We start from the raw sequence: 26223 nt of genomic DNA on the forward strand, positions 1-26223 counted from the left end.
TTATAGTCAGGAAATCACACTGGACTGGATGCAGGGTCCAAATCTATATTGTGAGGACAGAGTTAAGGTGTTTGATCCAAAGGGGGTTTCACTGAGGCTTCTAATTATTGATAGGCATGTTTGGGACATAACTTGAAATAAAAAATGAAAAAAAGAGTTTCATCTCTCATTCCCTTTAAAAGCCAGGTGTGAAGCACCTTGGTGGGTTGATTTTAGTAGAAATAACTCTTCTCTGTGGAGGCAACAGTGTGCATACTAAGCAGATTGACGTTCACCATAATCATTTTTCATATTGCAATCTTTTTTTTTTTTTTTTTTTTTTCAGCCTTTTGCATGTTAGAGCGCTGCGACAAGTGCCTGTATGTTTTACCAAGCAGAGCGCTTCGTAAAAAATGCACCCTTAAAGTAACGGTAAAATACCGATCCACTGGCTTTAGACCAGGGTTTTGTTGGTAAATCACACAAATCATTTTCCACTGCCTCAAGATATAAATACATCGACAACTTATGTGACTACACTTCATTTTAAGACCAACTCCCTCATGAGTGCTCAGATGGTCGTAAGTAAAAACATTTTTTTATTTAAACATCGAAGACGTTGGACATGAAAAGGACAACTGCATCAGTCTGAAACTGGCAGAGACACTAGATAAGAGCCTGCACACTGTTTGTCTTCACCTTCTAACTGCACTCTTCTTTGTCTGCCTCTCTCCGCCTCCCCGTCTCTTTGTGTGGAGCCTGCTACAACATTTTGATTTACTTAAGTGACTCCATTCTGCAATCAGCCTCAGACATGAACTGTGTGTTTGTGGCCTTTTTCCATGTGTGTGTGTTTGAGGTTTAAATCCCAGCCACCAGCCACTCGCCTGAGGTTCATTAGCCTGATCAATGATTGACTCTTTTCTCCTCTCTTCTTCTTTCAAAAATCTTTCGCAGTTTGACCCCTCTATCATTCTCTATTTGAATAACATTGATTCATTCTCATGTCAAGACGGTTCCTCTCTTTCTTTCTTCCTTCTCTCTATATCTTCTTGCCATTCCCATCATTGATTAAATCTGGGGTTGAGAAATATGTTTTTTCCTTCTCTCTCTCTTCTTCCTCTCCTTCATTCAATGGCTCATTGATTAGCTCTGGTGTTGAGGAGAATTGCCTATTTGGTCCCAAAGTAAAAAGCCCTAAGTGTTTGTGTTTCTCTCTCCACCTCAGCCTGACCACCACCCACCCCCTCCTCCCCTGCTTTCAGTATAGACGTTGTCAATAAGCCTTGGCGTCATCCCGCCATTTGCAGAGAAACTTGTCTTTATGTTGCTTTTTTCCGCTCAGACTTGATTGCCTTGGCGTCTACTGAGGCATCTGAAGGCTGGACAGTGCAGGTTTTTTTGGCATCTATTTTCTCTCAGGGGGAAAGAGACCAACTGTGTGGAGCTGCAAAGCCATTATGCTGTCTTTGTTCACTTGTCTTGAAACAAATGCCAATGCTGAGTTAAAACAATTTACAGAGCTAGTACTGGACTTTCATTCAATTTTACCACCCAGCTTCTTCTCTTCATTTCATGAACTTAAAAAAATAGAAAAAAAGTAATTGTCGCACGTGAAAGAGTTCGGGCACCCTTCAGAGAACATCATTAACTCATTAGGTCTTAATTACAGTCACGCAGTGGAACTCAGAAGGCATGTCAAAGACTCTCAGCTGATGACAACTCCAGAGCTAATAAATTCTCTTCAAATACACAACAACCACAGACTCCTTTAAGCAACTGAATGAGAATCTGAAAATTCAGCTAAAAGATGCATGCAAAGCAAAGTCTGTAAATCTCATGCATAATTCATATTCTCGTTTGACCTGCCGCATATAGTTGTTTCTCCCACTTTTCTGCGAGATGGCAAAAATTGTCTTTTTAAGTGTCACACTCTTTTTATTATATATATATACAGGCAAGTTTGTTTTAAGGATCATTAAAGATTAGTAATACGATGAATAACCATTCTCATTCTGAGAGATTGACATCCATTTCAAGGATGGTTGGAAATCAGATTTGCAAATCAGAGCTGCTCCTCTGATCATCTAGCAGCTTCACTAACATTCTCCATAACCATCTTGGAATTGTTCTGTCAAAAGTGAACGTATTTTTTGTCCTTCAGACCAACACAGCAGTGATGTTGAAACAAGAGGACACATTACCCTGAGGCAGCAGAATGAAATAATAACTGTACTATGTCTCACCTACACTAACAGGGAGAAGAGAAGAAAGGGTCAGTGTTCAGCCTGCTGCTGAAAACAAAGGAAAAAAGAAAGCTGGCCATGCGTGTGGATGAGAGAGATAAACATCCCAGCTCAGCAGCATTAAACTTCTCATTCCGCAGACACACACACACACACACACACACACACAGATAGAGCAGAAGCAGCTCTTCATAGCTGAATGCTTGATTTAAATAGCAGTGATTTCTTTCACACCTAGCACACTGTCACCTCATCGCTCCGGCGTCACACCATCTGCATGGATTTTATACACTCTTCAGGGCATGTAGCAGTTTCAACACATAGCTTTGATTAAAATATGTTTTCAGTGGCTACATTAAAAGATGGGGAAGTCTACTAGCTCTTGTCTGTGACTGTCATGTGAAGAATTTTGCACTTCTTCATCAAAATATACATTACAGACATCACTTAAACATATATTTTGAACAATTAAAACATTTTCATCTTGGAGTGCAGGTGAAATCAATTTTTTTTTACAAATGAGCTGATGGAAGCGCAGTGCTTATCTGACTCCTGCTGTATCAAACTTCGAACAGTAATCAGGTTCATGTAAATGTAGTCAATGGCTCACATTAAAGGCATACAAGCCTTTGCTTGAGAAATTAGATCCTTTGGGCCACCTGAAAGCTTTTAATGTGGAATACGTGATTCTTTTGTTATTTCTGTAATGGAGGTAAATTAAAGCTTCTTTTACAGCATTTACAGCGACCGCGAGGAATATGTGGAGAGAAGCAATTTTACACTACTGACATTTAAGCTTTATGGTAACAACATACACCGACGCCCAGGGTGTGCATGCACACTGCAGTTGCCCCTTTGACCTCTTTGGATGAGAAGCCTATTTGGTGTACATTAATAGATATGTGTTATTACTGAATTTCGCCGGGGGATGAAACCACCACCCCGTAAGAACTAGCGCAAGCGGCAGTGAAGTTAACTTTAATCCTCTGGACACTCAGACAGGTAACTGTCAGGTTAAGAAGCAGCAGTGGAAAGATAAGTGTCACGCAAAACTGGTTTAAAATAAATTTGCGGCTTGAACTTAACTGTGAGATGAGCTGCTTAAGTTGTAAAAATGTAGTGTGCTGCGCCTTTCACCAGCCGATGTTACAAAAACTTATCTTGAAGTCGCCATTCAGATAGCCCCAAAAAAGTGTATAAATCCCCCCTATGTGAAACATGTAAGGGGGGAATTCTACCCCAGTTTGAAAAGTGAAATTCAGGTGCTGTATGAGGATATTTCCAACCAATAAAATGCTTTTGTTCTGACAATAACATCAGATGATTGGAAGTTTAGATTGTGTTGCTGCAGTCCCACTGCTGACTATAAGAAGTGTCCTTTTATTGTTATAAACTAAGCCACTGCCAATCAAACTGTGCACTTCCCTGCAAACCTGATAACCTCATATTAAAAAGCATTTCCGTTTAAATTTGTGACAATGATCAGTTTTTAGGATCGAGACAGAACTTAAGCTAGTTAAGTTATTTGATTCAACAATGTAACAGTGAATAGCTACATTGTTGGACGAGCTTCTATGTTAGCAATATTAGACCTGACTGTACTGTTTCTACTATAACATTAAAGTTAAAGTCAACCAGTCAGAAAGGAAACACACACTGTACACACTGGCTGCTTTACAGTAACAATGTGGTGTTTTTGGATGACAGGGGCTGATGGGGAAGGAGTCCTGGAGACATGAGAAGTGGATCGATATTTTTAAAATGTTCCAACAACCTTTAATGATGCATTGTGATCCAGGATTTTTTTTTTTTTTTTTTCTTTCTTTCTTTCTGTGTTTGGTGGCTTGGATGAGCTTTTCACACTTATATAATCACCACTTCTCCACTAGGCTTATGTGATTTTTACAAACTGGCACACTAGAAAGGCAAAACTCTGCCAAACTCCAGTTTACTATGTGTGTCATGTTATGGCATGAAAAATAGGGTTCAATGGGTGAAGTAAAAAAATGTGGCGGCCCAGCGCAAATCAGGCAAAGTGAGTCGTCTGTCAGATATGAATGTAGCCTCTATATCATACGAGTTTTCCTGACTGGACCCTGTGAAGAATATCTCTTTACGTTCTGTTGCTTCTATCCTGAAATCATGTCGGTCAGTGAGGCAGACTTCTACTCACTGAACCGACTCCCTCCGTCTCTGATGCCTCAGCACTTGGTCATACCAGGAAGCAGCACACTGAGGCGTTTCCTCGCCTGTTCTCACACTCCCTGCTTCTCTCTCCTGTAAACAGGGAGGTAAAAAAAAAAAAAGAAAAAAGATTGGTTTCTGATTTTGTGTTATTATGTGGTAATAATGTGTTTTTCTGTTTACTTTCTGTCAGTGCTCAACTTCCCACAAAAATATGTGGCGCAAAGAAAAAAAGAAGTGTGTGTGTGTGGGGGGGGGGGGATTTAGAGTGATGTGAGAAAATAAAGAGAAAAAGCATGTCTAAAAGAGCAGGAAGTGGTGAGGGTGATATTTTAGATGTTTGGCTGAACGTCGGTTGGTTGGGTCGGGCTGGGACTACTTTGGGAAAAGAGGACCACACACATATACACAAACACACACACACGCACAACCTTTTAGGCACTTCAGCACCATAACTCAGTGCTGTTTCTGATTATGTTTAGATGTAATGTATATACGAGGAGACGGCTGTCTGTCTCTCTACTTCCATCAGTCCATGTAGTTCTCCTTCTTTTTCTCACTCTGTCCTTCACAGTCTCCTCCCTCGTTATTTTCTCCCTTTAATCCACCGATGTCGTCTGACTCTAATTGTGGTTGTCGTAGTTCCTTTCTCCAAACCATCAAAGTCTGCTTCCGATCAAACTCCTAACTGTAAGAGGACCGATCCAGGGGTCATTGGATAGCCAACGTGACTCGGCATCTGGGGCTCGTCACCCTCCACAGGCAAATAGGTCACAGATCGGCACTCTGATGTGAAGTAAACTCTGCCTCTGTGGCCCCCTCCACGGTTCAAACAGCCCGGCTAAGTTTTCATCCTCAACTTGCAGCCGAACATTTCGCCATGTGGAGAGACACCAGGAGGAGGCCGGATGGCAACCACAGCACTTCCTGGATATATCCCCAGAGATATTCAAGTGAGGCTTTATGGTTGGTCTGTGAGTGTCTCCACCATTGAAGAGATAATGATCAATATTGTCTCCATATTGCAATAGTTTACTGTTCGTTTGCTACAAACACTATTATGAAACAATTGAAGATATTACATGCCACGGATTGGTCCTTAGCTCACGAGGTTACTGACCAAAACAAAGTAGTTTACGTTGGCTGGTGCAATTGATCTCAAGTTGTGATTTAATTCCACAATCACCAAAAAACGTCTTCAATGAGTCATGTCTCTCATACTTGATGGCTTTTCTGAGAGTCCCTCCAGCACTTCTCTCTTAGCCTGGCTCCGCCCACCTGTCACTCAGCTTCAGTTTTCTTGGCTGTGAATGCAGTCTGGTAACTCGGCTCGTATTACCATGGCCACTCTGAAGGGCGGACCAATCAAAGACAAGTGTCAGTAGTAAACCGTGTTTGCCCCCGTCACTGTGATGGTGACAGTGACGAGCTGATCGGAAAACAAATCACCTAAACGTTTGGCCTTCAGCGCAGAACAAACGCTTAGCACCTCGCTGAGCTGCTGGTGTTCATTATAACAATTAAAAAAATATATGCTGTGCTCAGAAAAACGCTTTGGTTGACGCAGGAAGTTGCAGCGGACTAACTATATTCACGGACTGAAATTTGGACTGGTTCGCACCAGGCTACTTCTCTCCTGCCATGCCACATCTTGGTTTCCATCCACTTAACAAGAGCCTGAAACATTGCCCACACGAACTAACTCAGATCAAGATTGACAAGATGTACAGTTTTCATGTCGATGCAAACCGAGATTAAACAGCCGTGGCTGAATTTTAGGCAAAAACCTTCAAATCATGACCCGGCGGTCTGACATGACCCTGCTAGGTACATTAAAATGAACTAAGAGGGATATAATGGTGTCAGGTAGACACAGAGAGCAGGTAACAGAGCTTCACTGTGAGACGGAGGTTGTAATAGACCCCTGATTATGGCTGCTGCAGCCAAAATATATAAATTTTTAACAGATGTTTTGAATTTCCCAAGATTCCTTTCAAAATGTTCCGCTTTCAAAATGCCTCGCGTCATTTTTTCCAGACCCACTTTCAGTAAAAACAGTGGATTAGATACTGAAAGTCAGAAGAGGTAAAAAGTAGCCATGGTTATATTTACCTCTTTTAATTTACAAATTGGACTCCCAAACCCGATCGGTCTCCTTTGTGTTCATATCTGTCAGTTGCTCTCTCGGACCAGACTATGTTTTAGGGATTTTGTGAGATAAGACGGAGGCAGAGATGAAAGGAAGGAAACGTTGGAAAGCAAACAAGAAAAAAGAGTATTGGGAGAAACCATGACCGACATGGAGAAAGCGGTCTGACTCCCACCGAGGCTGGCTGATCTATCCTGGAAAGCCATTGGCAGAACGCTGGAAGTCATTATGAGTTCAAACCTCCATACGGTGCTGCTCGCCAACAATCATGACTGATCTCAGCATTGGTAATAGAGGCACAGGACATAAGAACAGATACAGTTCATATGTTGATTATTTCCCTCCTACAATATTTCAGAGAGCTCCACCGTCAAAAGCCACCTGTCTCTTTTTAACACCCGCCAAGGTGAGAAGAAAATCTGGAGAAATATGAGCAGCGTCTGAATATTCGGAGCATGTGAAGAAACACTGCTCGACATCTACCGCAGCTGCTGGACGTTTGGACTGAGATGAAAAAGTTCCCCAGAGCTGGTAGGGAGTGAATGATATGACTTACACATGAACACCAAAGACAGACATATAATATCCCCTGGTAACATACACCTTTTTTATAAACGACTAAGATTTGACCGATTATCAGTCCCTCCAGGATTTTGAAGTTTTTTTTTTGTGATTGTTGCATTTAAAAAAGTTTAATATTGAGGCAGATTTTCTCAAAAATTGCTATGTAATTTGTGGAGTTTTAAGTGATTTTTTTTTTTTTTTTTTTTTTTTGGTGGAAAATTATATATATATATATATATTTTTTTTTTTATTATTATTTTTTTTTTTAAGCACTCCCTGATAAAGAAATACATATATAATCACTTCCTTTGACAATAATCACACGCACATGACAGAGTTATTTTAGTTCTAATCTTTTTTTATTTATTTATCAAACTTAGAGAACCATGGGCTAAAAGATACAGAAAAACTCTGAAAAGTGACGTAACTTTCCAGAACAGACAGTCTGTGACTGTAATATAGAAACAACGACGACATCAGCTGTCAAAATAAGAGCTTTAGATGCTGTTTAATTCATGTTCGTTTAGCACATCGGCCTACTGTATGCACAAAAACAAAGTGCAGTCTTTTACAACTTGACATGTGAATAGAATTATTTTAACATGCAGTAATATGTTAACACTTTCTTTGATAATAAGCATTTAATTAGATCATTTTAATTATTTGGTCTTCGACCACATTTGGTCTGTGGTGAAAACAGGAGCGGAGCCTTTCTGATTGTAAATGAGGAGTTACTTTTGTTAATAAAGTGAGTTTTGTTTGAAAAGACTTACTTTATGATGTAATATTTTCAGCACAGCTTCTGCTGATGACATTTTTTGCGAAAAATAATAGCAGGAATTTAAAATAGTAAAAAGTGCAAGTTTCTGCAAATATTTAAAAGTTCGCTTAAATTCTCATTAATTATTGCGATCACAAGATCCCGATTTCCTGGAGGGACTGATTATCATCCACCCTCAGAAAAAGGGTGAATGAAGCTATCGAAAGGTAATTTTCTGTCTGAATATTAATGATGTATAATAAACGAAAAAGGTCAACCCAATAATCATTCAAAAGAAATGAAATGCATTTTAGAAGGTTTCTAATGAATTGATCATTACCATGTGTTACAGGTAAGTACAATCGAGCTGCATACTCCTCTTCCTCCTCCTCCTCCTCCTCCTCCTCTTCCTCTGAGTCGGGCTCAGCCGCGTTGCCTAACAGCGGGTTGTCATGGGGATGAGCTGACTGTGGATGTGATTGGTCAATGACAGATGATGGACAGGAGGGGGAGGGCATGGGAGAACCTATGAAAGGACAAAACCAGGAAGGGGAAGAAAAAAAAAAGAGGAATGATGAATTTGAAGAATGAAAAAAACAGTAAGAACATCAACAGCAACCAATATCTTTGAAAAAAGAAATGACAGCAATGGAGTGTGGTGATGTTTGCTGATGGTGTGACTGGAGATTGTGGCGTGAGACTGATGAAGTTGCAGCCACTGAAGGAAAAAGCCTGGATTGCGCCACACGGAGAGAAGAACCAATAGCTGTGCCACAAACATGCACACGCACGGTTCCAGGGTTCCCACTCTAAGTCAAATGTTAAAATCCCAGACTTTTCCATGACTTTCACTGACTAAAAAGCTGAAATCACATGACCTATAATGAACAAAAAAACAGGCTGCAGTTGTGCTGAGCGACAAGAAACAGACATTTCTGTTAAAAACAGGCTGACACATGCTCCTCTGGTTTCAGTGATATTAAAAGAAATTCATTGCATGTATAAATACTGGTTGCAGAGGCAAAGAATTTATCGAACAATACGATAATTAGCTCACAACCTAATAAGCTACATTTCCTATATTCCCTGACAGGTGGGAACCGTGCTAGTCATTCACGGGGGAAAGGTTCTGCCAGGTTTCACCGACACACTCTCTCATGTCTCAACCTGCTTCTTCACCAACTCTTGACTGAAAGGGTCCAAATTGCAGACCGGTCAGCCGAGCATCAGTTGGTAAATGTTGTGTCTGAGTGAGACCAGACTCACAAGCAGAGTTCGCAAAATCAATTGTGTATCGATGTGGTAACCTTGGCATTTAGTGACTTCTGCCTGCTAAATGGCTGGGCTCTCTGTTTGAGCATGTGTATTTGTATTTGGTAGTGTGTGTGTGTGTGTGTGTGTGTGTGTGTGTGTGTGTGTGTGTGTGTGTGTGTGTGTCTGTGTGTGTTTTGCCCAGACAGATAACTCTGTCCGGGCTTGCATTCCATACAAATGTGCTTGGCACAAAAGAATGTAATTAGTTGCTGAAAAGCAAAGGAATGGGAAAAAAAAGAAGCACATTTCATTAAGAGCACTTGTTACGGCGGCTGATTTGACGGATAGAAATTTGTTATGTTTCTCTCTAAATCTCTTGATCTCTCACATTTGCAAGCAAAGAGGTGGGTGGAGAGGGAGGGGGATTGAAATACAAAATCAATGTCAGGTCGCGTGCAGGAAAAGAGTTGCAACCTTGTTTTGGCTGAGCGTTTACAGAGAAGCTGAGCTCTTTAAAACACACATTAAATCCACAGTGTAATTATTTTTTAAAGGAATGATAAAACTGAAACGATTTTCACAGCGGTCACCTAGTCAAGGACAACAGACAGTCTGTTGGTTTCACAGTTATAAACAGAGAAATACAAGAGTATCTAAAGAGCCGGTCTTGTTGTTTGCAGCCCTCCACTGTTCCTCCACATCCTGACACTCATTTGGGGTTTTTCAGTTTAAAACTGAAAGGCTAAAACTACAGCAGCTCAACACAAACAGATCCGAAACAACATGACACGAGTCTCTGGTGAATTATTTACTAAAAATGCCTTTTGGCTTGTTTCTTTCTCCAAGATAGAAAAATCTCATGGTTGTGGCATTTTCTATTAAATACCCAACCCCCACTATCCCGCAGAGAGTGATGCTGTGGATAAAAAAAAACATAAAAAGAAAAGGCCCAGTGGCTTTTGCTGGCAAACAGGAACAACATAGGATTAGTGCTACATGTGAGCAATATTAAACAGCAGATATGCTCCACTGGTTGGACTACATCATTTGTGCAGAAACTGATAAGCACTACACTGGTTGTGCCTTTCACCTAGATTGATCCTCCTGAGACGTTTTAACCAGTTTCCAAACAAGCAGGCTTGAATTTTTCAAAATGCTTGATTTCCTCGGGCAGTTTTATTTTTCTGTGATAGTCAAAGACTTTTTCATCATACCAAGAATAAATTCCTCGGTTAAACAATATAGTGGCATCATTGTGCTACATGGCTAATCTGAATTTAATCCTTGAAATATACAATTTTCCTACATGCATATGAAACCCCAGCAAGCAAAGCGGTAGCTTCTCACTGAGAAGATCAGCATTTACAATGAAAACACACAACTCTGCATGAATGCAACGTGCTTCAATTCATTTGGAAGTGTATCCTTTGTGTTTGTCTGACAGCTTGTTAACGTTCTATCAAACCAGCAGCCTGCTGAATCTCTCACAGTAAAACTGCTGTTATCCTACATGCTGTCTTCCTGTTCACACACAACCATGCATCAACCTGCAGCCCTATACAAACACACACACTCTGATTCCTAGATGGACATTTCATCACAAAAAGATCACCGATACATCATTTGTGTTTGTGTCACTCTGGTAGTGAGCAGGGAGGAAATAAACAGTGCAGTTCTTAGGGACTATACTTTCAGCAGCAGATGGATCCAGCAGCAGTTTGTGTGTGGCTCTTGCGAGTATTTTGTGCAGCACGATTGTGAGACTGTGTCAAATTAACCTACAGTGTCTGTGTGTTTAGGTAATGACGCATTTACGTGAAGCTGACTGATGTCTTTTTAATACTTTTTGGACAAAAAAAAGAAACAGACAAAAGGTCTGAATATATTGTTATTGTTCCTAATTTGGGGAATGAGCCAATCAGACAGCTCTCATATCAGCCACCCAACCCATTAAACCTTATCTTTATAAGGTACCAACAACAATGGGTGAAACATTTCATGTCACAATGGAATCCTCAAAATTCTCAGTGCATGGTGTGTTTCTGGACTTTTTTGCACACAGTAGTTACCTGCTGAAAATTGATTACAGCGAAAAGCTTATTTATCCTGGAGTAAATGGAATATTATCCGCTTGAGTCAAAAAATAAATCAAACAAAAAAGCATCTGCTGGTCAGGCATTCCCACACTCAGGAGATTCATGTTTAGTAATTCAAGGTCTCCGACAGGGTAAAGTCTCCACCAGCTGCCTGAACTCAGAGACGGGATATTGGTTTTCACATGCAGCACATGAAACAACTGAGTCTATGTCTGTGTGTGTGTGTGTGTGTGTGTGTGTGTGTGTGTGTGTGTGTGTGTGTGTGTGTGTGTGTGTGTGTGTGTGTGTGTGTGTCACAGAGCAGGTAATACAACCATCATTTGCTGATTTGTTGTGCCAAAGGGTTTGGATTCAGTTCCACGTCTAGTCTCTGTCGGCCACATCAACTAATACTGCCCGAGGGACACAAACCAGCATATAAAGACTGGTGCGTACACACGGCATAAGGATGTGTAACTACATACTGACAACACTGAAGACACCCACACACATCTGAAAACACATATGCAGATACTATATTATTTTTTACCCCTGGTTGTTAATCGGCATTCCTGTGCCAGTGTTGATGAGATTTCATTGCTGTGAAACGAAATATTTCAGGATTAATGAGGTATGTGTACACTCTGCTTTACGTGGATTCAGAGCCTAACCTAACCCAAGGGAAATAACTCACATTAATCCAAATCTAGACGGTTTTGTAATAGTTTGGGACAACATGATGTTTCACTGAGTGGATTACAGCCCATCAACAGTGTCACATTTCCTTCCACCTTATTCTCCATTCCTCAACCCCATGTAAGAAATTCCTTTCGTCATGCAGGTGCAGGAACGTATACGTCCAACAGCAACACGACCGGATGTCCCTGTGGGACGAGGTGAACGCATATCTGCAGAAGATCACAGGAACGGGTCAGGCAGCAGAATTCAATCTGAGAAACATGGAAATCCACCAAACAACAAAACCCTCAGCGTATTGACTTTATAGGTTTACTTTAAGGCCACCAGTTTAATTTATTTCGTATTTTGAGTTCTGTTCATCGTCAGGGTGGATGAGTTTAAAAACTACAACACAAAGACGTAAAGGGACGAGGGAGCGGGAAAGAATAGAAGGACGAAAGGAAACGTAGTAATAGTTTAGTTGAAGAGGTGTGCGTGACATTCACCTGTCAGTCACCTGTCGGGAACATGAAGGAGTCCTTCTGAAGGTTCATGTCATTAAGTGTCATTCAGCCGGTTCTATGATTTTGAATACAACGTTAACATTGGCGGAGATGTCTTTGTTTTGACAACTTGACATTTACCAAGTTGTCAAAACAAAGACATGCAGAGTGGCTTGTGTGGTGTGTGTGTGTGTGTGTGTGTGTGTGTGTGTGTGTGTGTGTGTGTGTGTGTGTGTGTGTGTGTATGTGTGTGTTGGGGGGGGGGGGGAGTGTTCTAGTAAATGGGTCATAGGCAGATATTGTGATTGTCAGAAGGCCTGATGCAGCTGTCCTATTCGCTCCGTGGGGAAATGGTGTTAAGCTCCGTTATGATTGCTGGGAGCTCGTTGTTTCGGCTCCAGACAATATTCTGCTCGGGCCCTGATCAATGGAGTAAAAATAGCTTTGCAATGAAATAGTGAGTGTGTCAAATGGCTAGGTGCCTCCTGGCATCTCCCCACAGCGCCAGAGGGAACGACGTAACGCTGCATTCGCATCATGAGGGACTACCCAGCAGAACAATTTGACACTTCAAGGACTTGGAAGCGTTTTGAGCGTCTGATCTGAGACCTGCACGGCAAGAAATGAAGTGTTTACACAGCTCCTGATCTACTTCGTTCTTATTCAGCTGATTGCAAAAGAAATACTGCAATCGGAAACGTATTGGTGATTAATCATCAGGAGAAGGTTCAGCAAGAGCAGATTTAACGGGTTCAGAGAAAAGATAACGAAAGAGGGCAAACAGAGAAAGCGATGGAAAAGAAAGACAGGGAACGAGTACACTTCACACAAACACACACAGGCAGGACAATCTCGAACAGAACAAACTCCAGAGCACGATGCAGAATCCTGGACGACGCTGAAGTATTTCCACCCAAACTTTTATGATGAAGTCTCCTATTGGAGGCGACCACCACACAGAAAGTTTTGGCTTCTTGCATCTGATTGTTTCATTTTATCATGATGAAATATGTCCATGAGAACAGCTGAGAGGATAAAGCCAAAACATCTTTTCTCCAATCATGGAAAAAAACAGACAGCGGCCCCTGTGTACATTAGCGACGACTGTTTTATGTCGTCTCAGTGGGCCAATCTGCAGAGCTTTTTAGCTCAGTAGCCTTGTCACACAAAACAAGTGCAACCTTAGATCTCCCCCAGCTGTTGTGGAGTGTTTGTGCGTTTTTTAACACCTGGCTCCTACAGTGCCTCCTCATTCTTCATCCCTGCTTGGCTTGGTTTTGGCAGACACACAGGTCTGTTAGCTGTAGTGTCCTGAAGTAGCTCCCTGTGCGCTCTCTGTCTCGACTTTTTCCTCTTTCTTCGTGTTTGCCTGTGAAACACTTGTCCACAGTGGTCCCCCGCAGCTGCGCTGCACAGTAGGTGTGTTCTACTTTGCTTTGCAAACTTTCACTGGATAAATCAACACCAAAATCTACATCTGAATGCAAATCAGCAAGCTGAAGTTAATAAATCTTGACAATGATTTTAACTTTCCCTGAGGGAATTGGGGAGAGAAGTAGCATAAATCATTAAAGGTTATGATGCCATACTATATAATACAATCACCAGTACAGAGGGGATACAGAGAACCAGAACCAAAACAGCATCTACACAGGACTGATAGTGCTGATGATCAATACAGTCATTTCAACTCATGTTCAAATATCAAAACTCGCTTCATGACCAGTACAGGAAAAAAAACAGCTCTCTAGAAGGAACTCCGTAGATGGAGGGCTCTATTTTTTTTTTACCGGCGCGAAGCTGGTTGAAGCAGAGATCCAAACGTAATTTGCAATTTCTTTCTGCGCTTGTGCATTGAAGCAATTTTCGTGGATCAACATGAACCCAGCGGCGCCAAGATGGGCGGAACGGCACAACAGTGGATGTGTCGGTAAAGGATGGCGCTCATGTGGTGCAATTTTGGTTTCAATTTTGAGGTGAAATCATGCTTGCGCCTCTGCCAGCTCCAAGCCAGGTCTAAGTGTAGCGCAGCCAGCACAGGCCTTTTCTTAGCTATAAATGGGCAGAGCGCACACAAACAGACCGATCCAAACTCCCACGGTCAGGTTTGGTGCACGTTCTATGTGTTGAATGCATCTTACATAAATATATAAAACAATTTTTTTGTAATGCAATCTTCTGATTCGGTTATGAATTGGAGGTGAATCAGGCAGTTGGCACATCATGACGTAGCAGCCAATCTCAGCCATGACATATAAAAGACACACGGGTTAACTACAAATTTATTGAAATTAAAATTATGTATACACTGCATATACATATTGGGAAACAATTCAAAAGTCTTTTCATCCACTCCTCTGGTTTAGAAATCTACCACTACTCCTCGACCACAGTGTGACGCTGTGTCATTTACACACAGAAGGTTAAAGCAGTTTACATACAGTTGCTTCGGTCATTTAATTCATGATTGGAAAGTAAACAATTTGCACACAAAGTATCGGTGCAGTTAATCTCTTAACACCACAGCATCAGTGACGTTGGGAGCACATTGGTCTTCATCAGTGTTGTTAATAAATGAGTTGCATCGGGAGCTTTAAATGTGAATAATTAACTTCTGCTCACTCCTCAACATCGTTCCAGCACCTGATTTCACTATATTGGATGAGTGTTCTTTCTTCACTTTGATATTTAATTAATAATGAAATAGCAAATGCTGTTTTGAGTTAAATTATCTGCAGTCGCATCGCTTGATATGCTGATCTCGGCGGCCCCCATGGAGGTCGACTCGTTGTACCATGAATTGAGGGATTGGAGCCTGAACCTCCAGACAAGTACGTCAGTTTCCTCCTGTGTAAAGTTTGGATGGTGGTGTTGGTCTGCTCCTTCTTCAGTGATTAGAAACTGACAATACGCTGCACCACAGTACACACCTTCTAATGATATGTTCCTCCTACTTCACCGAAAAAAGAGCCCTGATTTTTAGTCCAATCGCACTGAATTTATCTGTGTAGGAGGTAACGACAATGAGGGATCGTTGATCAAAACAAAGGTTAAGGGATACATTTCTTGTCAGCTCACCCAACATTCATTTAAAAGAAACTGCCACTTTAATAAAATAATATTGGTAAAATAATAGAGTTGCTTTGTGTTGTAAAGCATGTTGGTGAATTAAGTCATTCCCCAACAGTTTGATTTCTATGACTATTTCCATTCATAACCATTCATTAATGCATGATTCTCTCTAAAGACAGTTTAGATCATCATTTATATCAGCTGGGAGAGTAAGTGGACAAGAGATCCTTTCCAATGACATCACATAAGAGATACGATTGGTCAGGAAACCAGTGTATTGTCAGTCACGTCTCTCAGCCGAGTCACAACAAGATCTATGACGCCATGATCCATGAATCTGACGCAGTGATATCAGTGTGTGCTGTGTCGTTTAAACCTGGCGTTATTTACACCTTTAATGCAAATCAGTCAGACATAAACATATAAAGAAACACAAACACACACACACACACACACACACACACACACACACACACACACACACACACACACACACACAAAACAACGCGCATGCTACATGCATCAGCGGTGAAACGGCCACCTAGCAGTTAGCTGTTGGCTAATGGTATTCTGCTGGTTGATGTTTCCTACCACAGAGGAAAAGAAAAAAACACTGTGATTATAGCGAGTGAAGCAGAGATTATGTCTAAGAGGCTGCAATCAGGAGACAGAATATCTCCAGATGTAAGGCTCGTCTTAAACGCTTTGCTTAGTTTTACATACTCCGTACCTTCTGTTCCACATCGTGCCTGCAGCACATATCTGCTTTAATGAGCCATATGTCTGATTGGGCCAATAAACTCTTACTTCTTCTATTCATATTTAGTAGAAAAGGGTGCTACAGTTGGGAAGCATACATCCCAGCTGACACATTTACATTCACACCTACAGCTACATTCATGTCTTTGGACGGTTGGAGGAAGCGAGAGCAGCTGGTGAAGCAGAGCAGAGAGAGAACATGCAAACTGCACACAGAAAAGGTCCCGGTCCCTTTATTAATACAGTGACTATAATTATTAGGTACAAATGAGAGTCTGCAAAGGACACGCCTCCAACTCCCACCATGTGCTGCGACTGAGAGGGAGTGAAAATTTGTTTGAAATGAGTCAAACTCAACAGCTTAACATAGTTCATAAAAGCTTGAACTAATAATAAATAAGGATCAGCTTGCGGTGCTGTAAAAAATAAATAATAAATATCTATTTCGGTACTTTTAATTGCTTTTAAATATGTTTGAGGGCAGTTTTCAATTGTACCATCACCTGACTTCATACTTCCAGATAATGATATCTGCTTCACCAGGTCCAGTCTGATCAACCATATCACATGACGTGTACCTCCGGCAGAAATACAACAAAACCAGTCCCAAAAAAAAGACAGCGTCTGTGACCTCGTGACGTTTTAATGAACAAAAGAGCCACTCGCACTGAACTCACTCACCTCCGTCCTCCACATCACATCCAGCACATTCATGCATTGCTTCCTGTGTGTTCACTGATCAGACGGCTGCAGTTTTACACATTTGCATAGAAAATGTGGCCCGGAGCTACTTTACAAAGTCAGAAGCTTCTCCGCTTCATTATGATTATATATAGAACCACTAACCCAGCTGAAAAATCTATTTTTGGACAACTCACAGTGCAAGAAAGGGGCAGTATGATCTGTGTCTTCAGCGTCCAAAACATAATAAAGTCTTTGTATGTTAACACGAACATGCAGTTTACACGGTGTCATAAAGTTAATCATGTGTATGTGTGCATGTTCAGTCACTAACCAGTGTCCTGCTGAAGAGGCAGCTTAAGTGTGGGGGATTGTGTTGAAAACCCAAAACAAGTCATCAAGCCAGCGCATCACAAACATGCTAATTAGATGAAGGACTGCAGTGTCACTCTCCCCTCCACACGACTCACACTCAAAACACACAGACCCACAACTGAGGCTGGACGGCTAACTGTGCACACATAAATCCTTCCCATCATGCACCTTCCCCACGTACAGACGGCTATAATTTAAAGGAGGAAATGGAAATTACAAAGAGCGCGGTGCTTAACCCTTCTTTCGCTGCTTGTGAGAGGATTTTGTTGGTTGCTGTCCTTCCTTTAAAATCTCACAGGGGATAAGAAATGGAAAGGAAAAGAGCGAGTCCGTCCCTTTCACTCTTCCTCTTTCATTATCCCTGTCTTCCTCTTTTATAGGTTTGTGAGATCATGTCAGCCTTTTGTTCTCCTGGACTATAAGCTAGTGCTAAGCCACTGCGTCCCCCGGGCACAGTTACAGTAACAGCCATGATGATGGAAAAACACGTGCTAGAACCATCGAGTCTCCCGCCTGTGAGCGGAGAGGAGAAACAGACTGCGAGAAGAACAAAAGAGAAACACAACATTAACTCAAACCACTCTGACAAGTTCACAGCCAGCTCGGATTTGATTGGAAGTTTGTTTGGATTTCTGTGCTCGGTTTAACTCGGACCGAGCGGCGTTAACGGATCACGTCAGAGAAGCACGACAGTAGGAAAGCTGTGGTTAATGGGACCTGGCAACCGGGTTAATCTGAGCTGTGGTGTCGGGCATTAACAGGTGGGGAAGGAAATGTTGAGCAATCACAATATTTCCATGACATACTCAAGTGTATACGCAAACGCACACACACACGCTATGCACCGTCCCCTGAAGTCAGTTTTTTCCGGCTAATGTGCCCTTCGGGGAGATGATTTGTGCGTGTGCGGTATAAATTAGGCCCATGCACGGGGGACACCACAACAGAGATACAATACGTTACCGTCTCTTTCAACAGACACCTTCTGTCTGCCTCCTCAGACAGCAAACAAGACACACAACCAAAACCTTCTCATCTCTCCGTCGAGTTAAGGAAGTGTAAAACGGGCATGCCACATGTCCATCTCCCAGTGTACTAATCGTTGAGCTCCTCTGTTGAACCTTTTTATTTTCATTTCAGTCTCTAAAATTGTGGCATTTCTGTTAGTTCAGTTGATATCCGAAGCCAAAGGAGTCAAACGAAGCAAAAAACTAACAAAAAAAACCCCACAAAAATACATTTAAAACATTTTAGGCATGGCCATAAAATAAAACAGCATTTACACACGCACATACACACACACACACACACACACACACACACGCACACGCACACGCACATTGATCCGGCACAGGAAGGGAGGAACTTAATTACTCTCCTGACATCAGACCACAGTGTATCATGACATGAGTGAGACGCATGAGTAAGGGCCACGATTACAAACAGACCCCGCGTTCATGGAGGATTTAGCTCCACTTTAAGGCCTGAAGCAGTCCACTTCTCAGTCCTAAATCTCAAAAGTGAGTCGGCTTTTAAGCCATAAATTCTGTTGGCTGAAAAGTAATCGGAGTACCCGACCGAGCCAGTGGCACCGCAGCCGGGGATTGAATCCAAGTCCCTGTGGTGTTGGGCAATTTTGACTTCATCTGCTCTGCTCGGGCACCCATCAAAACCCACATCAGATCGAGTTTCATGTTTTCTTCTGTGACATGAGTTAAAGAAATACACACAGTGTGTTTCTTTACCCTGCTGCAATATTGTGCTCTACGTAGGTTTTGGCGTCACTGTTGCCTCCTCATTTTTTGTAGTTTAATGATATCCAATATTCTGTTTTCAATCAGAGTTCATTTTGAGTCTTTGATTGGTCGTGCAGCAACGGGACCTCACAGAAGTTTATCTATTCCCAGGTTAGGTTTGCTCCAGATGTCGTTGCATTGAATATTATTTACACTTACGCTTTCAAAAATATTAAAGCAGTGCGGCTGAGAGTCATACATTTGTAAAAAAAGATCTTGCTGAAATGATATTCATATACATAAATATATGTATATATACATATCTGCCCATGTAGTCACTTTGTGCACAAAGTAACTTTTTAGCAACTATTAAAATTATACAGCAATAAGTTCTAACCACAGAATGTGTATAAAAGTGTTCGTAGCTTCCAGGTCTGAAAAATGAGTCTGATGCAAAAGTGCCTTCAGCTGCAATACCACCGAGTGCCAATAGAGGTTGGCGCTAAAAAATATCCATAGACTCCCATTCAACATTCTCTCATTAAATTCAAAGTCAATAAAATGTGTCCAACAGTTATCTCGGTGTTGTTAGCTAAAGTCATTCCTTCTTATTAGTTTTCTGGTGGTCCATCTGAAAATAATCCCTCATTAATTGTAAAATAAGCCTCATAGGCCCGTGTCTGTTCGATTGACAGACCTGTGGTGCAGTCAGGTTACAGCTATCCGTGGGTGGAACGTAGTATCGTCGGGTTTCCAATCAGATCCACCGCTCGCTCCTCCCCCAGCTTGTCCAAATATGGTCGCTTCCTGCTCCAAACTGTTCCGCGCTAGTAAGATGGCGCCGACTAAAATCCGAACTCAAAGCTCCATAACGGCCTTTCACAAACCAACGGGTGACGTCAATATTGATTGGCTCTAACACTCGAAATCTAAATTATTTTAAGAATTACGTGCACCTACAATTATTAATGCCCAATCGCAGAAATTCCGCACAAACACATTTGCCTTTTGTGTTTGTCTCTATGTGTGTAACAGAGTGCGACCAGCCAACTGCGCCTGAGGGTGAAGAGATGTCTGCTTCATTTAAGCACACAGAAGAGCAAAGTGTGCGTGTGTGTGTGTGTGTACAGTCAGCCGTGCTTTTGTGCATGTATAACCTGCTACACAAAGGAGCAGCCCCTGTCACATAATAATGTCTGCTGAAATACTACCAAAGTGACAAACCAGGTCACACATACACAATGCGGGCAAACACACACACACACACACACACACACACACACACACACACACACACACACACACACACACACACACACACACACACACACACACACGTCCTATGTGTGTTTGAGTGACTGCTCTGCTTTTGCCTTCCGGCTGACAGTGACCTCCGAGCTGAGTCTGTCTCCGTGTCTGTGAGTGTGTCAAGTGCTGACCTTACTAGAACTCCTAGCATCCCCTCTGGTCGTGGTCTACCTCATCTGTCACACCAGTGCCAGCGGGGACTGGTATACAGAGAGCTGCTGAGGAGGTGTATGCAGATGGCACTTTTAACAAAGCGCTGGAGCAATATTGACTAAGTAGTAAAGAAAATACAATAAACGGACTGAAGGTTTTCCCCTGCAGGAATCGGTTAAATGTTTCGGCATAAAGAGAGAGACACCTGTTCACTGCTCACTGAAAAGGATGCAATGACTCATCTGCATGGTGCGGACAAGGTCGAGGGACACTCTGGATGTCTCTGATCTAGCCACTAATTGCAGATGTGTTTATATCTAGTTTGTCAGGTACATTTTGCAGTAGGTGTAGGTGTAGGAGTTATCTGGGTTATCCAGGTTGGATTAGCGAGGTTAGAAATGACATTAAAAGACAAAAAAGGCAGTGAGATGACTCTCACAACCAAGAAGTACATTCATAAATATATTTTTTTTTAAAAATGCAATAATGAATGCAACTTCAAGCAAACTACGCAATATTTGTGCGTGCTTGGGATTTTTTTTAAATTCACGATTTTTCCGCAAAAAAAATTGTCAGCCGAAGCTGTGCTGAAAGTATTACAGCACTTTCCGCAAAAACTCACTTAAGACCGCAAATAACATCGCAATTTTTGACAAAATCTGCCACAATATCAAACATTTTCCATCGCAACAATTCTAAAAAAATTCTGCGAAATCCTGGAGGGACTGATTTACTTTTGTCATATCGTCACAAAGTGACATCCATTAGTTGCCGACATATCCAGCCAACTAAAACAAAACAAAAAAATCAGTCCTGTTTATAATATACAACAATATTCGAGGAATCAAACCCACTTCTGATTTGTATGAGCTGATTAGTCTGCTATATTGTGTGGCATACATATTCATATCAGAATCCATGTAGATAAAAGTTTTGATTCCTCCTGCTGATTCTGGACACAAAAAGGCGACGCTGGTGGAGGAGGTGGAAGAGAAATAGATGCAATGCAGCACTGAAATGAGAGTGTGCTCGATTAGTTGTTTCTGCTGTGTGAAGTTCCTTCATCTGTAAATGAAAGAATGAATGTCTGTGTATGGCGCATGTGTCTGTGAGTGTGTGTGTGTGTGTGTGTGTGTACGCTACATAATACATACAGTGCATTCAAGGCTTGAGTGTGTATCGAGGTGTACATGAGTGCGTCTGTGCTCAGGTTTGCGTGCATGTGTGTGTGTGTGTGTCTGTGGGCAGCACAGCAGAACAGATGGTCCTTTGCGGATCACCATTTGCCATAATCGTCTGTATTTCACTAACTCATAATTATCTTGATTGGAGCTGCATGCTGCATGAATAACTGTGACATGTGACACATGCCACTCAGTCTGTGCTCATCATACTGCAGAACCTGCAGCGTGTTCACATCCAGTCTCCACTCTTCTGTTTACCATTGCCGACTTTATAACCTGTGTTATGGCAATACAAAAAAAATATGTCATAAATATATGACACACTGCAGCAACGAGTTACATCATGCATCTAATGCAACACATTTTATATGTATTTGGCATCGCTGCTGCATTATTGTGTTGCAAATTACTCTGAATATGCACTTTATGCACTCAGGCTGTTGTGATCATTATAACTGTCTTTGTCACACGCTTATAACACAGATTACACATGTGAACAGGTGCATATTTGCCATTAACCTGACAGGAGAAATAACGGGCGGATGGTACAGAGAGCTAAGTGGAAAGACCGGCCTGTAGGATCTGTCCCTGGTGTAAAAAATGAGCGCTGCCAAGGTTAGGGGTCTCCAGCTGTTCCATCCCACTGTGTGTGTGTGTGTGTGTGTGTGTGTGTGTGTGTGTGTGTGTGTGTGTGTGTGTGTGTGTATGACTGTGTATGTGTGTGTCTGCATGTGGTAATGAGGGACTTCTGTGATGAGTGGCTCCTCACACATCTATATCTCCCTCCCTTCACTTCAGCCCTCTCTCTTTATAATCAGTGTACTTGCAGCACAGCACTGGAGGAAACCTGTGGAAAGTGATTTATTACAGTCACTCTCAACGCACGCACACACACACACACACGCACGCACACACACGCGCGCGCACACACACACACACACGCACGCACGCACGCACGCACGCGCGCACACACACACACACACACACACGCACAGTGATTTATTGCAGTGCGGGTAGACAGTAGTTCAAGGGTAAGAGATTACTCTAACAAATGCCGAACACCAAATTATTATTGCACATTTAGATAGAGGACATGCTCTCACACACACACACGCACAAGCACACACACACACATACACATAGCCACTTTTTTACGACTTAACTCTGTGTACGTTTGTAAAGCAAATGGGGCAAAATAACTCACAACTGGAAGCTTTTTAAAGTTGTACTTTTTTTTTTTTTTACTTGTTAGACTGAAAATGTTTAACCTAGTGAATCTGGAAGATAACATTAATTACATCATGAATGCACTCAATTGTGTGCAAGTCCACCAAAAAAAACCCCCTAAAAACAATAATTATCTTGTAAAAAATATATGCTCTGTCATTTCCTTTTCTGCAGCGTGCAAATAAAGAAAAAAAGGAAAAAAAACATAGAATACCGGGATCCTCTGGTGAGTGTTTGGTCCTAACCAATCACATTTTTATCAGCAGCCGCAAGGTTCAAACTGAAAATATCTGCTTCAGCATCACAAAAATCCACATCGGGTAAACCAAGTGAACATATGCAGCGGATAAAAAAAGGCTGCTGTATCAGCCTGCAGGCCAAGACAGCCTGGCCACATCCACGCTGGCCCAGAGCTACAAAATACATCAGTTCTACAGAGATGCATTCACAATTAGGCATTGGAAAAAGAGCACGGACATATGGAGCAGAAACATTGACGGATTCACGGAGCCTTTTATAACCTGCTTCTTTGTTTTTGTTTCTTTCCATCGAATTCTACTCGTGTCAAGATCAATTGAACCAACTGAATATGAAGGGATGCACCCTGGGGTCATGCAAGCAGCTAAGCGCCTGGGTGTGCACGCGCGCGCGCGCGCGCGCGCGTGCACACACACACACACACACACACACACACACACACACACACACACACACACACACACACACACACACACACACACACACACACACACACACACACACACACACACACACACCTCATTCTCACCAAGGCAAAGTGAGGAAAGTTGCGAAAGAGGAAGATGGGTCTTCGTGACACGTGGAGCTTAAATCATTCTTCTGTTTATCAGTCGGCTTGTGTATGCTGCAGCCATACACGCCTGTATGTGTGTGTGTTTGTGTATGTGTGTGTGTTTGTTAGACGAAGAGAATGTTCCTCATCCAGACAAATGGGTCAGCAGTTAAAATGGCAACGCTGACCCTGCTGTCACTTCACATGGAGGTCTACTGCCAGACGTGTGCTTGTGTGTGTGTGTGTGTGTGTGTGTGTGTGTGTGTGTGTGTGTGTGTGTGTGTGTGTGTGTGTGTGTGTGTGTGTGTGTGTGAAGCAGTGTGTAACATCCATTGCTCCCGCTCTACCCTCAGAGTGCTGTGTGAAGCCATGGATTAGGGCAAAGAGATATACATATAGAAGAACAAAGCCATTGACTGGACAGACGGTTTTGGTGTATTTGCATTTTAATGGAACGATAAGACTTTCCTGTGCTCCTTCTTCGCCTCTCTTTCTTTCCCTTTACCTTCTGTTTGGGAGATAAGTCACATCAAACACAGAGATAAATCTGTCTCTTTGGGGTTTTTCTATGTCTTCTTTCCTTCTCTTTCGGTGGCATGTAATAGTCAAAACACACATATTTCTGTCCCGCTGTCTCAATCCTTTGGCAATACATCACTCCAAACAAAAGGTTTTCCGCTCTTCTCAAACTTTTCTTTCTCTGGTCTCTCCCTCTCTCTGTGTCTTCCTCTTTCATTCTCTCACAATAATTGTTATCCCCATACAAAGCAAAGACTCTCATCCTGCCAGCTGAACTGGTGTTTTTTCTCCTGATGTGCCTTCTCCAGTTTTATAATTTTTTTTTAAATTAAAAATAGCTGCTGACGTTTAAAGCTCCTCTTCATCCTCACCTTCAACTTTCTTAACTATTTCCCTACCTCCAACCCTTTTCATTTCAAATCAAATCAGTTGTGTAAGAATGACAGTGAGGAAAGTTGATGTTGTCAAAGTGCTGCATTATCAACAGAATAGTGCTGCAGATGTAAACAACAACAAAAAAAAACTCTGGTGAGAAGTCTGTCTTTTAAAAAAGGAAAAAAGAAAACACAAACACATTTGAAGTCGTACCCTTACTGCATTCATGTCCAATGGACCAGTCCACATTCCACAGACCTACTGGAAGAGGGGCGGTACAGGAGGGGGGGTGGGCTCTCTTAGGCTGCCGGCCTAATTGACAGATTAAAATCTGATCCTGATCTGGTGGTTCAACTACTTTCTCCCATTCTTCTCCTTCCGTCTCTCTTTTCTGTCGCGGCCATCGTCTCCTTGTCTCCGGCTCTCTTCCCATCACATCTCCTGCGCTCCCCATGAACCGTGCTCACTGAGGCTTGCAGCTGTGCGGACATGCTCGTTCAGCCTCCATTTCAGACCATGACGAGGAGAAACACCGATGACTGACACAGAATTTTTTTTTTTTTTAAAAAAGAGTCCTTGGAGCCGCCTTCACTGACAGAGAGCCCGGCTCATTGTTTCCACCCCCCAATACACACACACACACACACACACACACACACACACACACACACACACACACACACACTTTGTACTGGCATTTGTAATTGGCAGAAATCAACAAGTCATTAAGCAGTTCCTTACAAACAGGTGTATTACATTAATTGACCTCTCAGCTGGTAAAAAAAAAACCTAAAAAATAACACATAAGGAACTGAGCAAACAGAAGTTTTTTTTCTGCAGCAGTCAGTCAATCAGGATAGAGAGTGGTGACAGCATCAAATGATCGCGGCACCCTTTGAAAACTCTTTGAGAAGCAGTTTGGCTTCCCGAAGCTCACAGAGATGGACGCCTGACATGATCTCGCTGCAGAGCTGCCAAACGTGTTTGAGGAATCTCGTTCTGCGATGCAGACTGACTTTGTTTCTCATCTGTTGTGGCAGTCAAGTGTTAAATTGTCTTTAGATTTTTAAATGACAAGAAAATCTGGATATCACAACAAACCTGCTCTGCCAGGGATTCACGGCTCCATTAGGCAGTTTAAGTGAATGTGAATGAAATGATTCATCACATGACTCATCGACCACTTCGGCAGCTTGACGCGGCTTTCTGCTGATTGTTTGCTTTTCCAGTGTGTACAGATGAGTCCCGGCCAGCTCAGAGACACACCGGGGAGTCGCTCCTGATTGGACACTGTGTACTGATGAGCCAAAACATTGGGACCGTCCTTTGCTGGTATGCTCTGACTGTACAGAGGCGTTGGCTCTACACAACCTCTGGATGTCAGATCTGGCCACAAGACAGTAGCAGCCGATCCTTTAGGTCCTGTAGGTTATGAGATGGAGCCACTGCGGCTACGACTTGTTTCAGCCCCCCCTGAACGACCTCATGTCACGGTTCATGGTTCTTGGCTTGTTCCACTGGCGGTATGTAGTCAACAACGCTGATCGGGGGTGCCGCACAAGCTTGCTGTTTCACAGATGCTCCAACCTAATGGTCTGGCCCAATGATTTCCATCCTCAGGTCTTTACACC

At 42.3% G+C, this 26223-nt stretch overlaps 1 protein-coding gene across 5 annotated transcripts in view; it reads right to left on the reverse strand.

The window, feature by feature from the left end:
• tenm3 (teneurin transmembrane protein 3) overlaps positions 1-26223 on the reverse strand; it is a 338433-nt gene that overhangs the window by 166241 nt on the left and 145969 nt on the right. For 2 of the 5 annotated variants that reach the window (XM_069168313.1, XM_069168315.1), the window contains one exon: positions 8223-8408. The exons of the other annotated variants lie outside the window; for them this stretch is intronic. In XM_069168313.1, coding sequence (XP_069024414.1) covers positions 8223-8408 — 186 coding nt within the window. The remainder of the gene's footprint in view (positions 1-8222; positions 8409-26223) is intronic. 5 annotated transcript variants of the gene reach the window in all.

This window comes from Embiotoca jacksoni, unplaced genomic scaffold (assembly GCF_022577435.1).
Source record: "Embiotoca jacksoni isolate LCO1_2020_lvr unplaced genomic scaffold, fEmbJac1.0.p SCAF_4, whole genome shotgun sequence".
Taxonomy (NCBI): Eukaryota; Metazoa; Chordata; class Actinopteri; family Embiotocidae; genus Embiotoca; species Embiotoca jacksoni.